The sequence below is a fragment of the Solanum lycopersicum genome, chromosome 1, assembly GCF_036512215.1.
Source record: "Solanum lycopersicum chromosome 1, SLM_r2.1".
NCBI classification, from domain to species: Eukaryota; Viridiplantae; Streptophyta; class Magnoliopsida; order Solanales; family Solanaceae; genus Solanum; species Solanum lycopersicum.
In genome coordinates this window covers 84,858,301-84,873,643 of record NC_090800.1, presented here as the reverse complement: position 1 = coordinate 84,873,643, position 15,343 = coordinate 84,858,301, and the positions used below count along the sequence as shown (strand labels likewise).

The following is a 15,343-nucleotide window of genomic DNA, read 5'->3' as shown; positions in this document are numbered from 1 at the left end:
TCCTCAATGTATGCTGCATCTGACGAATAAACTCTTGCGGATCATCCTGGGGTCTTGACCCAAAGAACTCTGGAGGATTACAACTTAAGAAGTCACGAGCCCTTAAGCTATCAGATCTGTCCGCATGATCAACTCCTAGTCCATGCCTGCGAGCCTGATCTGCCACTAATCTAGTCAGCAATTGAACCGCATCTCTCATGGCCCTATCCTCCGCCCCTGACTGAGGAGCTGGAGGTTCAGATGTTGGGGCCTCGGGGGCTGGTGGTGTCCCCCGAACTGGAGCTGCTGCTGCTCTAAGCTCTTCTGGCGGTGGGGGTGTAGCAGAGCTCTCCGACTGGAGCATAATACCAGGCATAGACTGGGCACGGCCCTAGTAACTCTCCGGGTCTGACTAGTACCTTCTGCTACCGATTTTCCCTTCTGGGCGGCTGTCGCTTTCTTTGGAGGCATAGCTGAAAACACACGGATTCGTTAGAGAAGGATTATCCTGTTAATATAGCTCTATCGCACGATCTAGAATAAGAAGAAAGAATGACATCCTAAATGTCCTGTAGCTTCCTGTTTATAGATGTGGTGCACAACACACCGATAAACAAGACTCTACTAGACACGGTCTGTAGACACTTCCGAGGAAGAACCGCTCTGATACCACTCTTTGTCACGACCCAACCCGATAGGCCGTGATTAGTGCCCGTTTTGGACACCAACATACAAACCTGCTAAGTATGACCAACTGAAACTAAGACAATATGGAATTTAATCAAATCAAGCCAACCCCAACGTCATATATATATATATATAAGAGGACCTATCTCATAAGGAGTCATAACCATTCAACCATAACAGCATACGCGAGCCGACAAGGCCGCCACTATTCAAAGCATAATGATGTACGCAGCCGACAAGGCTGCCCCTGTACAAGCGGACATCCCAAACAAACCATGTCCAGACCATTATCCAAAACATATATATACAACCCACATAATGTCCACATACCTCTAAGAGTACAGTAATGAAACTCGACGGGACAGGGCCCCGCCATACCCATAGACGAGTAAAAGACTACACAAAAAGTTGTGTACCAAAACGACTGGGCTCCGAAACAGTGGAGCTCTCCCAATCGGCAAAGTAGATATCCTAGGCGGGAGGATCACCGAACTGTGCGTCTACACCTGCGGGCATGAAACGCAGCCCCCCGAGGAAAGGGGGGTCAGTACGGACAATGTACTGAGTATGTAAAGCATAAGGTAAAGATGACAGGATACCAATATGGCAAGTCGAAACAAAATATCTCTACACATATACCCTTTTAAGTGAAAATCATGCATATATTTAACATTTAAGGTGCCCAGCTTCCCTAGTAAGGGGCTCGGCAAAATAATCATCACGTCATCTCCGTCATCATCATCATCATAACCATCCTCATCACCAATCATATATATAATATACATACCCGGCCCTCTAGTGAGGAACTCGGTGACATATGCAAGAAACTCCGCACGAATATTACCCGGCCCGGGACTCGGTGAAATGATAAATGACTCTATGCACGACAGAATATTATGAGCAACCATATGCAATTAAAATCATTTCTTATAACTCAATAGAACAATCAACGTGAACCAGCAAGGAGTATTACCAAAGATTAATGTTTTATCAAGGTTATGAACCTTCAATACGATATGGAAACGTAAAATCTCAATGACTCTAAGAAGCACTACCATAGATATGAGAGATCATCATAGCCTTAGACATAGCCGATATATAGAGGAATAATTGTGGAAGCAAGAATATACGTCACCTAGACGCTCTAGAGGTAAGTATCAAACCTGTCCGTTATTCGCTTATTTTTAAAAGTCATGCCAAACAAAGAAAGAAGGGACAGCGTTACATACCGTATAATTGAGCCGCACGTCCAATATTTACTGCTCAAGCTATTAATCTATAACAAGCAACAATCGTGCCGCAATTAGATAAACATCGTGCTTTACTTTCTTGTAAGCTAGCTAATAATCTAACGAAAATTCGGCAGCACCTCCCCTATTTTCCTTACTTCGTCCCAATCCGACAACAACCCAAATTATCCACAGCAATACCAATAACACATATAACCCAACGAATCATATTAAACAGCTTCCTTCCCAAAATAGTTCTGTCTCGGCAACCATAGCAGCGAAGCAACGACACACCGAGCGATAATTCGTTTTACAATTCGCAACACATCTACCTTATTGTATTCATCCTTTGGATTATATACTCATAATCACATTTAACATATACATAATGCCAAAACAGAATTTTCCCATAGTTTGCTTTAATCAAAACAGCCCAAGCACCAACACGACACCACTAATAATCCGATTATGGTTTCCGTTCATACTTAGCACATTCAATAACTAAAACAAACTTCCTAAGCTACTGGTCACGCCCCCTTCTTAAAATTAATGGGTAATTAACAAAGGTATTCTAAAGAATTAACACACCAAACAAGGAGATTACTAACCAAATTATTTGCAGCTGCTGGCCAAGAGTTGCAGGGTTGGTTTCTCCATTTCCATGGCTGCCTAAGACAAGTGGTGAAGAAGAAGATGATATGCAGCAATGCATTTCACCACTTTATATAGCATGGAGTGGATTTCTCCACCTCATTTAATAGTATGAAGTGGAGGCAGCCCCCCTCTACACCTGTCCACTAAGGCCAGCCCACAATCTGATCCCTTTTTAATTTTTGCCTTGAGTGGTGGGGCCCATTGGATTAAATCAATCCAAATTAGCCACTAATTAATCCCTCACTTAAAGTTAATGGCACTTACATTAACCAACTCATACTTAATATCACATTTGGAAATAACATTCTTGCCTAATATTTCTTTACGTCTTCTAGATCACGATGCGCACTACGTATAAAAAAAATACGAGGCATAACAAAAATAAATAGAAAATAAGGACATTCTAGCTTCTTTTTCTCGACAAATTTAATAAAATACCGCGAATCACAAAAACTTCGATCCCAATTCATTGAAGGAGACTTCACTAGATTCCTAACAGGAATTATTACATATTAATTACTGCTGTATGTAAAATATTTTGTTGAATAAGTAGTTGATTAAAAAGTACTTCAAAGATACTAAGCTAATTTGTATTTTGAATCGATAAAAGAGTTATAAAATTTAATCGAAGCTAAAAATAAATTGGGTTAATGTGTATTTAAGAAATGCGTTTTTTTATTTGTTACGTCTTTATTTATTTTTTGAACCAATAGAATTGAGTTGTAGATTAGTTATTATGATTCATGAAGTAAAGTTGTGTCATACATTTGGAACTATTCTATATGTGTATTTTTTAATTTTTCTGACAACTTTTTATTTATGTGTTAGTTTTATTTTTCTTTAATAATAATAGTCCACGCGAACCCAGTATGTATAATATTGATTCTTAAAAATTTTCAATTATTTTATGCTTGAAATAGAGTAAGAAAGAATTATCATTTCATCTCGTGGTTACTTATTAAGAAGTGTTGAGGTTTGTGTTTTTCTTTTTTACTTTAGAAATTAGGTGTTATGTCATTAAAAAGTGATCATATATGTCCATTTTTAAGTAAAATATCAAAAAGTAATTTTATTTTTTTTTACTCTAAAAATCAAGTGTCACTTTATTAAGAGGTGATCACTTTCGGCTTGATTGATATCGGTGATTATTTTGACATAAAAATATAAGAAATAAAATACGTAACTAATGACATGATTTTTTTAAATACAAATATGAAAGAAAAAGTAATTTTGTTCACCTTTAAGAAAAAAATAGAAATCTATTGACCAATAAATCACAAAATGTGGTTAACTTTGAAAGAAAAATGAATACTCCTTCCATATTAATATTAGATGAAATTTTTCTATTTTACACGATAATTAAGAAATTATTGATAAATTAATTAATTTTACTATTTTTTTCCTTTGATATCAATTCACATAAAAATAAGTTAGAAAAAAATATGCATAGGGTATAATGTACGTAAATAGCTAGTATTGAGAATTGTACACATTCAAATATAATTAATTCTATCTTAATATGGTACGTAATCAAATAATATGAGAGAACTCATCTAATATACGACGAACAGAGTATCAGTTAAGCAGTGTCAAGGATGCTTGGATTTCTTCAAGTGTTCGACCTTTCGTCTCTGGTACTATCTTTGCAACAAAAAGGATCATCAACCCGGAAAAAAATGTGAACATGAAGAACACACCTGGTAATTAAATTAAAATGTTAAACCTTGAACAACAAACAAACACGACGATTCGAGCAATTCTAGATAGATGCATACATACCTGAAGGGCTCCATTCAAATAAAAAGTTAAAAGCATATGTGACAATCCAAGAAGTAAACCAGTTGCACACAATTGCTAGACTTCCAGCTGATCCCTTTATGTTCATAGGAAATATCTGATATGGTAATGAGTACTAGTTAGTAACTACAGCACTCCAAAAGGTTCGAGTTATATAATGTGTGTGTATATATGGAGATTGAGGGCTAGTAGCTGACCTCTGAAACGATTGTAGTAGCTGCACCACCTACACCCATTGAGAAGAATATAGCAAATACCTGTTAACAAATCATTTCGTTTGTTGACGTGTTACTTTTGTAGTTGTAAATGGATTTACTGGACAGTTTGAGCTACAAATTGGTAGAATACAAGAAAATGAATTTATGGAATAGAGTGTGAAGAACAAACCAGTATGCCAACTAACACAAATGTGGCAGTGAGCTGACTCATTTGATCATAATCCTGATAAGATTCATGTGTAAATTGACAAGTCTAGCAAGTGAAATTGTTTTCATATTATGAAAAGGTTGGGGGAAAGGGTGTGTTGAGTGTTGAGTACCTTACACAAAAAGCCTACACCTACAAGAAAGTTTCCTAAGCATGTCCCAGCAGACGCAACCTGAAACCATTTCCGTGTATACATCTCACTATGGATCGCTAAATTTAACACATTAGTAGAGATGCTAATTTCTAACCATCAGAACAGGCCGTCTTCCAGCAGAATCCAGTAAGAATATGCCCATAGCAGCAAAAGGAAGCTGAAATAGAAGTACCAATAAATGATAGTATGAGATCCTGTTTTAGCAATAGTTCTGAGTCACATTGTAGTTTCAGGAGTCAAAACCTGGATGAATCCCATTGTTGTAGTTGCAAAACTAGCCGAGCAACCTTTTCAAAAGCGACAATCTCTTTATTTCTGTCAAAAGTTATTGAAGTATAATTCATTTTACAAACAGTCTATAAGGTGCTAACCAGCTTTTTCAAAGATGGAACTAGCGAAAGATGAAATCGCATCAGTTCCTCCAGACTGCAACAAAATCATTATTCCCAATCCTACCTAGTACAATTAACATAGCAAGAGGAAGATCAATAAGTGATGAAAAATGGAAAAACATTATAAGCGAGATGCATATCTATGAACTTATGTATTGATATACTCCGTACCTGATAAGACTTACAATGAGTGAATGAGCATATCTACGGTCAAACATATCCAGATATCTCGATCCTGAAAGCTTCGTAAATGACTCCACGTTGTCCTGTGAAGAGGTTTCATTTCAATTACACGATGTAATATGGAGAGAAGATTGTTTAATCAGGAAAGACAATAAGTTCATTGTACGTATTAAGATAGTAGTAAGACATTTAGAATCAAGTTACCTTAATTTCAGCTGTTTCTAAAGAAATATCAACATTTTTTCCTCTCAGATATTGTAGAGATGCTTCTACTTCTTTGTCCAGACCGATTTTGGCCTGCAAACAGTTCATTATGTAAATTAGGAATCCAACTACTCCAGAAGCATCAGTATAGAAAACAAAACACAGTCCAGTCCCTTTCTTCGAATGAAAGTGGAATATGGAAAAAATATGAAAGTGAACACCAGACCATAACTAAGGCATCAAGCATTAGTTTGTTAATCAAAGTAATATGACTTGTTTCTTTTCTTAAGTGTCCCTGACTGTATCTCTTATTAAAATTCTGAAGTATTTTACAGTATAATTTGAGAATATAGCATTGAGAGATGACAGGGACTATAATATACCAAGCAGGAAGTACTGATATTAGTCAGTCTTGGGAATTTTTGCTTATTTTTATGTCCTAAACTGCTTCTTTGCCTCTTTGGAAGGAAAAAATGCCACAACATGTAATATTTAGAAGTTAACACTTCACTCACCAACCATCTTGGAGATTCTGGTATGAAGAATATGCCTGGTAACTGCACCAAAGAGGGTATAACTCCTGAAACAAAGAAATCCAAAGACGGTAAATCAGTTCTTCTCTGCAGTTACTCTATCTCTGTGCCTAGCTGTGCATACATGATTATAGAGAAGTAAACATAATATAGGAAGCACTCTACCTACTACAGCCAAGGTGCGCCAAGTAAGGATATTGCCAATCAGAAACATGAGTGAAAAACCAAAATATAGCATGAACTGCAAAAGCATAGCAGTATTAGATATGCAGATTTGAACTCTTCTGAATCACAGAAAACAATTGTTTCTCATTTACCGCAAATACAGCTGTGCATCCGCCTCGAATACTCTTTGGCGCGATTTCTGCAATGTATATAGGAGCCTGCATTGTGATTTGAACCTGCTCTTAATATGCTCTACACAGGAGAAAACTGAAATATGCTTTGTACTTTAGCTACTTACCACGTAAAGGAGAAGTCCAGCTCCTATTCCCATTAGAAATCTTCCAATATCAAGCCACCACACACTCTTGAAATAAAAAAAGTTATAATCAGTGAGTTGAACTCGGAAAACAGACTCAACCCCTTTCTACAGACACTTAAGATGTCATGTTAGTTGAAAGAGTTCTTTCCTAGTTTGATATTTTCTATCTACTTTAAAAAAATCATTTTCCCTTCTGCTAAATTACAACAATTCTTATTCCTTAATCATCCATATCTTACTAGATAACAATGTTTATATGTATTTCGAAAAGACATTGCCTGTTAGTATTATAAAAGATATTATAAGATTTTTAAGACTAAGAACAATCATTAACATTCAATAGAAGAAGTCCAGAAAGAGCATTGAATTACCTACCTTTGCAAAAATTATAGATAGCCATCCCAGTATGAAACAAAGATCCATAATCCACATTGTCTATATTAAAACATAAACCAGATAGGAAGTTTTTAAATTAGTGTATATCATTTTGAAAATTAAATGAGGGGGGAAAGCCGAGCATTGAAAGAGAAACGTACTATTTTCCGCCCAGCCATATCTGCAATAGTGCCACTCACTAAGGCACCAATAGTTCCACCAAGTGTCAGAATAGCTCCAAATGTTGAATACTGTAGAACAAGAAAAAAATCAGCTTACATATCAGATATCAGAACCCCAAAGCTCTAACTAATACTATCTTTTTGGACTTCAGTAACATTAGCAGGCATTGTAGCACTTAGTTATTGCATAGTTCACAAAACTATCTACTCCTCAAACACGTACTTTGAAGAAAGCCACCCCTACACAGCCCACAGAATTAACCATTGCTAGTGCATATTAGTTATCTATTGCAGCCTCCAATTGTTACTACAACAATCACACACAAACACTCCAAGTATATATAAGGGAAATGCAGATTTAAGTGTACTCTTACCTCTGCAATGGACAACCCCAGGTCAGCCATGATACCTGACTGGACAGGAGAAGAGTAGCCAACCTATAACACAATCATCACATTAAAGATAAAATTCATCAAACACCTTAATTAAGTAAATCATCACAACATTAAGATTTACTTATCTAAGATGGAGAAAAAAAAACAAATAATATCATATCTACTGCTCCAATTCTATATTACAGTACATTTGCTACTTTATTCTTGTATTATTGTTAACTCCAAATCCACAACTCTGCGATTCTACGTATACACTGACAGTCTAAAGAATTTTTCCTTCAACTATTGAGTTTTTCTCATTCCTATTATATACTTACAGCAAATCCATAAGCCAAGGAACCACACATAACAACACAAGTGCTTAGAACAACAGACGCTGAACAGGAGGTGCTAATAGGGAACTTGTTTCCTTCACTACTTAAAAGTTGTTCTTCCATGTTGTCTGTCTTGCTATTTGAGAAAAATGAGTTAATTCAAACCAAAGAATACAATGACATAAAAATAAGACTTAGTAGAAAGAGTATTATTTTATTTCATATAAATAGAAGTCCACCATAGTTTATGTACACCTTTTTTTTTTTAGAATTGTGTTATTTAGCCAAAAAAGTAGAGATTTATTCCCACTAAATACGTTTTCCATTTTGTTGCATCGAAATCCGACGCGTGTTTTTTGCAAATGTAAGAGCATAATAAATCAACATCAATATCTGTAGCAGCAATGACTTATTGGATACCTCATTTAGAATGTAAGGTTATGTTGAGTCGTGGACTTTGACATATTTGACACCAAAAAAAAATGGCATAATATATAAGCGTGTCTTTTAACTTGGCTTCAAATCACTTCAATTTTAGATGTGCATAAAAAGACACTTAAACTTGTAAAAAGTTGAATAAATAGAAATATATGTTTTACATGTCATTTTTTGTCCTACATGGTGTTCTACGTGTATTGTGTCATGTAGGACTCATGTGTTTATTTATTTAAAAGTTAGAAAAACAAAGTGTCTGTTTGTGCATTATGAAAGTTGGAGGTCGAAGTTAAAATTTGAAGTCAAGTTTAGATGCCAAAAATAATTGATGATACAACATCACACAAAATAGCCGAACTTATTTTCAAAACAATAATAGAACAGAGGAAACCTCAAATTCCAAATTATTACCCCCTCTGTTCCTTTTTCGTAGTTATTATGTTACCGTTTTATGAAAGTTAATTTGATTAATTTCTAAAGATTGTTTTTTTGACATGGGGAAATTCATTGCCACTACCCTTTAGGTTTGCATAGGTGAAACTCTCTTAATCATATATTATTATAAGCATGAAGCTCTCAATTTAAAAGTTGAATTACTATTTTGCCCTTATTTTATCTCTAAACTAAATAAATATTAATATATAATTAATTTAATATTAGATAATATTTTTTTTATTTAAATTCATGTTCAAATTCTTTTGGGAAATAGTTACAAGAAGAGGAAAGACCAAAAGTTGTATATTTTATACTTGTGGCATTTAAAAAAAATAAAATATTAATTAAAAAGGTACACGTGCATTGCATGTGAGCAAAGACTAGTACAATTAAAATACATTAATTCAATATTTTATGTAAAAATATATATAAAAAAGTACTATTATTTATAAAAAAATTTAATATAAACAAATCTATTATAAAATCTTAATTAAATTTTTTTTTATCATTTATCTCTAATCATTGACAACCGAAAAATAAGAAGCAAAAGTCAATAAACTCAAACAAATACTTACCATGAAATACAAAAAGAACGGGAAGTCGGAGCAATTGCATTTATAGGCTATAATTAGTTTCTGCTAGGGTTGGTAAAATTAGCTAATAGTATGACTCATCTAACTCGTTGCTTAGCCCATTTCAAATCGAGTAAAATAAATATATTTATTAATTCAATTCATTTAATTGATTAAAATTGCAATTTAATCCGCTCATTGAATATTCTGACATGATATTAACTAGGAAAAATGGTTAGTTAGTCACCCAAACTAAAACATTGAAAACTATTACAACCATCCATCAGAATCTTTCTCCAAACCCATCCATCTTATAGTTTTTGACTTTTTTTCTATTTGTACGGTGACCTTATAGATTCATGTCATATATATTATATGATTATTTATGATTGAGATTTATTTAAATTATATACTCATCTTAATAATAAAAATAACAAAGTTGTTAACTAGTTTTATTTATTAAAACTATCGAATAAAATAATTAAGTGTATACCAAGCTAATATTTTTAAAAAAAGATTAATATTAAAAAAGAAATTTAATATACCTTATTGAAAGTATTTTCATTATCAAATTGAGTCTTATCTTCAAATCTCGATCCGTATACCTGTCAATTTTTTTTAAAAAATCTTGAAAATATTATCTTGGGTACACTTAATTGCTTTATTTGATAGTTTCAAAAAAAATAAAAATAGTTGACAGCTTTGTTATTTGTATTATTAAGATTAGTATATAATTTAAATTTATTATTAAGATGAGTATATTACATAAATGAATCTCAACCATAAATTATTATATAATACACATAGTATGAATCTATAAAGCCGTTGAACATTATTTGACCTAATTATATTTTTATTTTTATTGAAAAATCAGTTATTGTTGTACTCGTAGGAGTACGTAATTGATATACCACGATAACCATATAATATAATACTACATATAAAAGCTAGTAATAAATGAGGTCTTTTTGTTGTAAGTTATTTATGGTATATGTAGCTTTCTTTTAGATCTTCTTTGACTATACTACATTTCCTCATATATTTATGATAAACAATGTAACTTTCTTGTAAATCTTGTTAACTTTTTAAATATTTTAGTTATTATGATAGGCCATAAGTTAAAAGCGAGTTTATAGATGCACTAATTCGTCTTTTATTTACCACACTTTAATTGAATCTGTGCTAAAATATTACTAATTTTTTTACTCATTATGTGTTTTTGTTGTATAAGACTTTTCTTTGGCTAATAACAAATTCGGAGCTAAAACAAATATTTTGGGATTTTGAAGTCTTAACAAACTTAATTTATTGGACATTGAAGGATCAAAGCGTGCACGTTAACACTTAGAAGTTCTCCATTAATTTAATTAAGGGGCAATTATTGATCTTAACTTTGACTTGGACGTAAGCCTAACTAATTGATAAGAATTTTTTGACATATCAGCTAGAATTCATTACTTTTCGTCACGATTCGATTCAATACCATAGTTTTAAACAATCATCAATAATTCGATTGTAGTATTGTTTTATATTTGACTTCTTTTTTTCTTATATTACGAAGTGGTATGGTGCATTAATAATAATTGTGGACGTTTTTCTTTTCTTGTTTCATGCTTAATATACTTTATGGGGTTTGAATTATATTGTGGAGTTAATCATTAATTTATGTAATCGAAAGAAGAAGAATTTAGTAAATAGGTTTTACTCATTATTTCTTAGAAGTAATCAAAAGAGCTTTTATGAAATCATACAGTGAATGATCAAGAGAAATAAACATTACTCTAGCATACTTACATTTACTACAACCAACATAACACTTAGCATCAATAAATAGACGTATTAATAAAGAGTATTAAAGTATTTATCGACATTAGTTAACTGTTATTAGACCAATATCGGTAAAGGCTTTAGAAACATTTACAAAAAATGTTAATTGCCGCTAAAAATTACATATTTAAGAGCAATTGAGTTATTATAGTTATTTAGTCCATCATATTTACTCTTAATGTTCTTGAATTGTATTTTTAAATCTTGTATTAATTATGTGTTGATAATTAAAACTTATAATCTATTAAACAAATATTAACATTCAACTTTAAAAGTCTTTTCATACTTTACTATTTCTCATCAAAATCAAACATTCAAAAACTCCAATCATAACTTATTGATGTTAATTGAAACGTGAAAATGCCATGAGATATTCGATATTTAATATTTAACTCATGAAATATCTTTTCTCTTGTGCAAAATAAATATTTAGAAATTATTTGATTGGTAAGATAAAAGATAACTTAATTTTTTTAGAAAATATGGACTTTTTAAATATATTTAACCGTGGGTGTTAATTTGACAAATAAGTTAATTACTTGGGATAACCCTGTTTATTCCCTCCCGCCGGTCCGGCCCCACGCTGGTCCACCATATAACGATGCATCACAACGAGCTGATTACGCCGGAACTACCATCTCCGCCGCCAACTTAAACTGCCAATTTTGCCGGATAAAGCAACACCATTTTGACATGTTTCCCTTCTGCAATGCCCACTTCTTATTTACCTTCCAAAGCTCTCACTCTTGGTACAAACAAGAAGCTCAAGAATTCATGCTTAGTACAAAAGATTCTCAATCTCTCTTCGCAAGGCTATCTTAAACAAGCCTTCAATTACCTTAACATCCTAACACGTAAAGGCATTCGCTTAGACAGTAAAACTCTTGCTTTTATCATTCAACAATGTGCGAATTCCAGGTCACGTGAAGAAGGAAAATGGATCCATTTGCATCTCAAAACTACTGGATGGAAACACCCCACTACATTTCTAGCTAACCATTTAATTAATATGTATAGTAAATGTGGTGATCACATGGAAGCACGTAAGGTGTTTGATAAAATGACTTCGAGAAATTTGTACTCTTGGAATAATATGCTTTCTGGGTATACTAAGTCAGGTCTCATTAAGGCTGCTAAAAGGTTGTTTGAGCAAATGCCGGAGAAAGACGTGGTTTCTTGGAATACCATGGTGATAGGCCATGCTCAGGCTGGCTACTTCAACGAGGCTCTCAAGTTGTATAGAGAATTTAGGAGGTTAAGTATTGGGTTCAACGAGTATAGCTTTGCTGGGGTTATCACTGCTTGTGTTAAGTCCAGAGATTTTTCTCTCACAGGGCAGGTTCATTGTCAAGTATTCATAGCTGGGTTTTTATCCAATATAGTTCTTTCTAGTTCAATTGTTGATGCTTATGCAAAATGTGGGAAGATGAGCGATGCTAGGAGGTTGTTTGATGCAATGCGAGTAAGAGACGTTCTTGCCTGGACCACCTTGGTTTCAGGCTATTCAAAGTGCGGCGATATGGTGTCAGCCAGGGAGCTTTTTGAAGCAATGCCTGAGAAGAACCCTGTTTCTTGGACAGCTTTGGTTGCTGGTTATTCCCACAGTGGCATGAGCATTCAGGCCCTTGAGTTATTTGCAAAGATGATGAAGCTTCAGGTCCAACCTGATCAGTTTACATTTAGTAGTTGCCTATCTGCTTGTGCTGGTATAGCATCACTCAAGCACGGTAAGCAAATACATGTATTTCTGGTGAATGCTGGTTTTAGACCTAATACAATTGTTTTGAGTTCACTCATTGATATGTATTCAAAATGTGGAAGTTTAGAAGTTGCAAGGAGGGTATTTGATACGGCATATAACAAGCATGATGCAGTATTATGGAATACTATGTTGTCTGCATTAGCACAACATGGCATGGGTGAAGAGGCGACTGAAATGTTCTTTAAGATGGTGAAGTTTGGAGTGAAACCAAACCGTATCACTTTTGTTGTCCTTCTCAATGCTTGTAGTCATTCTGGGTTAGTGCAAGAAGGGCTTTCCTTTTTCGAGACAATGACCTCTAGTTATGATGTTCTTCCTGATCAAGAACATTTTGCATGCATAATTGACCTCTTGGGTAGGGCAGGACATTTTAGTGAAGTGCTAGCTCAGATAAAGAAGATGCCCTGTGAACCTGATGATCATATTTGGAATGCCTTACTTGGTGTTTGTAGAATTCATGGAAATGTGGAGTTGGGTAGAATGGCTGCAGAACTGCTAATAGAGCTGGACCCACAGTCTCCAGCCGCATATTTGCTGTTGTCAAGTATTTATGGTGTACTTGGGATGTGGGAAAATGTAGAGAAAGTGAGACAGCTTATGAATGAGAGACATGTTAGGAAAGAGCAGGCTGTTAGTTGGTTAGAGATTGAACATAAAATGCTTCCTTATTTTGGGTGCAATAAGTTGAATACTTTAGAGAAAGATGGAAACACTATTTTGCAACTGCTAGCTGACAGACAAACACTGATGATCTAGTACATGATAGTAAAAGGTAAATTTTGTTCAATTTTTGCTTCTTGTACTGAATTGTTTTGCAAAATAAATGTGTTTAACACATGTTACGGTATTTATGACATTTACCTAAATGTTTGGCTAAAATTGAAACAGGAAGTTATTTTATATGGCCTGTTCAAGTTACTCATAACTTTTTATCTTCCTGTGTGGAAATATGTGAACAGTATCTAGCTGCACTAACAAAAATTTATTGAACCTTTGTCTGTTCTAAATATCTGCAGTTAGGAACTAGATTAATAGTCTGTTTTATATTTCAGTTTACCTGAATGTTTCGTTTTTCTTGTTTCAAGATAATGCATGATTACAGCGTTTGACCACTGCTTGACCTCCATTCTCAGCCTTTGCTAGCAAAATCTCTTCCTTCAGTGCCCTCTTGGTCTTAGTTCTTATACTAGAATACAGGTTCTTAGATGTTGATTTTTGTTATGTTACCTGCAAACTTGGAAAAAGATTGTTTTTACCAAGTCATCTAACTGTCAATTTGTGAAACTTCAAATATTGTTGAATCAGTTCCACTTGGGATGCATTCAAGAATAATAATACCTTTTCAGCGAGGATCATTTGATAGCAAAGATGCCTTGATTGAAAGATTAAATTGAGGTTTTGGAAATGAACTCGAAACAATCGTCGCTAATACTACTTCGTGTTTGATTTCTTTTTGTTTAACACAGCTCATCCCCTTCCAATCATGTCAGCTAAGGGACCACATCCTAATATTTTCTGGTCCTGCGTCCTCTTCCTCCTGCTGAATTCAGCCAGACTCTGATTTGTACCCATTTCTGTCGATTCATTCATACATGATGGTAGTGATGCTACAGGTAGCAAACCCATTTTTGTCGATCCATTCATACATGATGGGAGTGATGCTACGGGTAGCAACCTTTGCTGTGAAGTACAAGGGCCAGCCTTTCAAGTGTAGCATACCCGAAATTAAACTTCGTATATGCTCTTTTGGCTGTCATGGGCTTCACAATTATCACCTGTAATTTGTTTCGAGATTTAAATGACTGGTTGAAGTTAGTTCCTATACCAAGAACGTTAACAGATAAAAGTGCTAGTTTGGCCACTGAATACTTTTTTGTTGTGTTATGCCTGGAAAAGACTGATGATGTGGGCGTTCCCCAGTAAGATGCCTGCCTGCCTGGAAGCAACAGCAATGTCAAGTCCTGAAATAGAAGCACACTAAGTCCCTAGTGATTGAGAACCAGGGATTTAGAGCCGGAAGGTACTCAGGACCCTGCTGGATTTTGTTGCATTGAAAGATCATGGCTAAATCTTGCTGGATTTTGATTTTTGTTATCTCCATTCCATAGAGACCAATGACTTCATTTTTTTTTCTTTGATAGAAAAGCTCTTTTTCCTCACTTGTGGGATTACATTTCGATTGTTGCGGTTTATAGAAAAGCTTATTTTATCTTATTGATCAAGCAACTTCCTTCTATAATCCTGTCCCAAATGAGAAATGCAAAATACATGACACATTTATCAGTTGCATAAAGATGTCATTCAACAGAGATGATGACAATGCT

At 34.3% G+C, this 15,343-nt stretch overlaps 2 protein-coding genes across 3 annotated transcripts; one reads left to right on the top strand and one right to left on the bottom strand.

The window, feature by feature from the left end:
• Positions 1-3,996: 3,996 nt before the first annotated feature.
• LOC104644300 (sugar transporter ERD6-like 5) lies at positions 3,997-8,234 on the bottom strand. Its single transcript, XM_010314129.4, has 18 exons — positions 7,992-8,234; positions 7,654-7,716; positions 7,259-7,348; positions 7,098-7,157; positions 6,702-6,767; positions 6,556-6,621; positions 6,404-6,479; positions 6,221-6,285; positions 5,706-5,798; positions 5,504-5,584; positions 5,298-5,382; positions 5,170-5,213; positions 5,021-5,083; positions 4,885-4,944; positions 4,734-4,787; positions 4,544-4,603; positions 4,329-4,443; positions 3,997-4,246 (listed from the first exon to the last, which is right to left on the bottom strand). The coding sequence occupies exons 1-18, from the start codon at positions 8,109-8,111 to the stop codon at positions 4,125-4,127; spliced, it is 1,383 nt and encodes a 460-aa protein (XP_010312431.1). The 5' UTR covers positions 8,112-8,234; the 3' UTR covers positions 3,997-4,124.
• Positions 8,235-11,778: 3,544 nt separating this feature from the next.
• Positions 11,779-15,233, top strand: LOC101261076 (pentatricopeptide repeat-containing protein At2g21090). Of its 2 annotated transcripts, none has more exons than XM_004231211.5 (2): positions 11,779-13,791; positions 14,486-15,233. In XM_004231211.5, the coding sequence occupies exon 1, from the start codon at positions 11,967-11,969 to the stop codon at positions 13,773-13,775; it is 1,809 nt and encodes a 602-aa protein (XP_004231259.1). In that variant the 5' UTR covers positions 11,779-11,966; the 3' UTR covers positions 13,776-13,791; positions 14,486-15,233. The 2 variants fall into 2 exon arrangements, with proteins under 2 accessions (XP_004231259.1, XP_025888293.1); XM_026032508.2 differs by having other exon boundaries at positions 11,792-13,791; positions 14,105-15,233.
• Positions 15,234-15,343: the final 110 nt, after the last annotated feature.

Bases quoted from the DNA above. Each gene is read 5' to 3' on its own strand.
- LOC104644300 (XM_010314129.4), bottom strand. From the start codon at position 8,111: ATGGAAGAACAACTTTTAAGTAGTGAAGGAAACAAGTTCCCTATTAGC. The intron at 6,768-7,097 runs GTAGGTAATTCA...TTTTATTTCAAG, and splicing joins TATCTATAATTTTTGCAAAG to AGTGTGTGGTGGCTTGATAT. The intron at 5,799-6,220 runs GTGAGTGAAGTG...AACTGTTTGCAG, and splicing joins CAGAATCTCCAAGATGGTTG to GCCAAAATCGGTCTGGACAA.
- LOC101261076 (XM_004231211.5), top strand. From the start codon at position 11,967: ATGCCCACTTCTTATTTACCTTCCAAAGCTCTCACTCTTGGTACAAAC.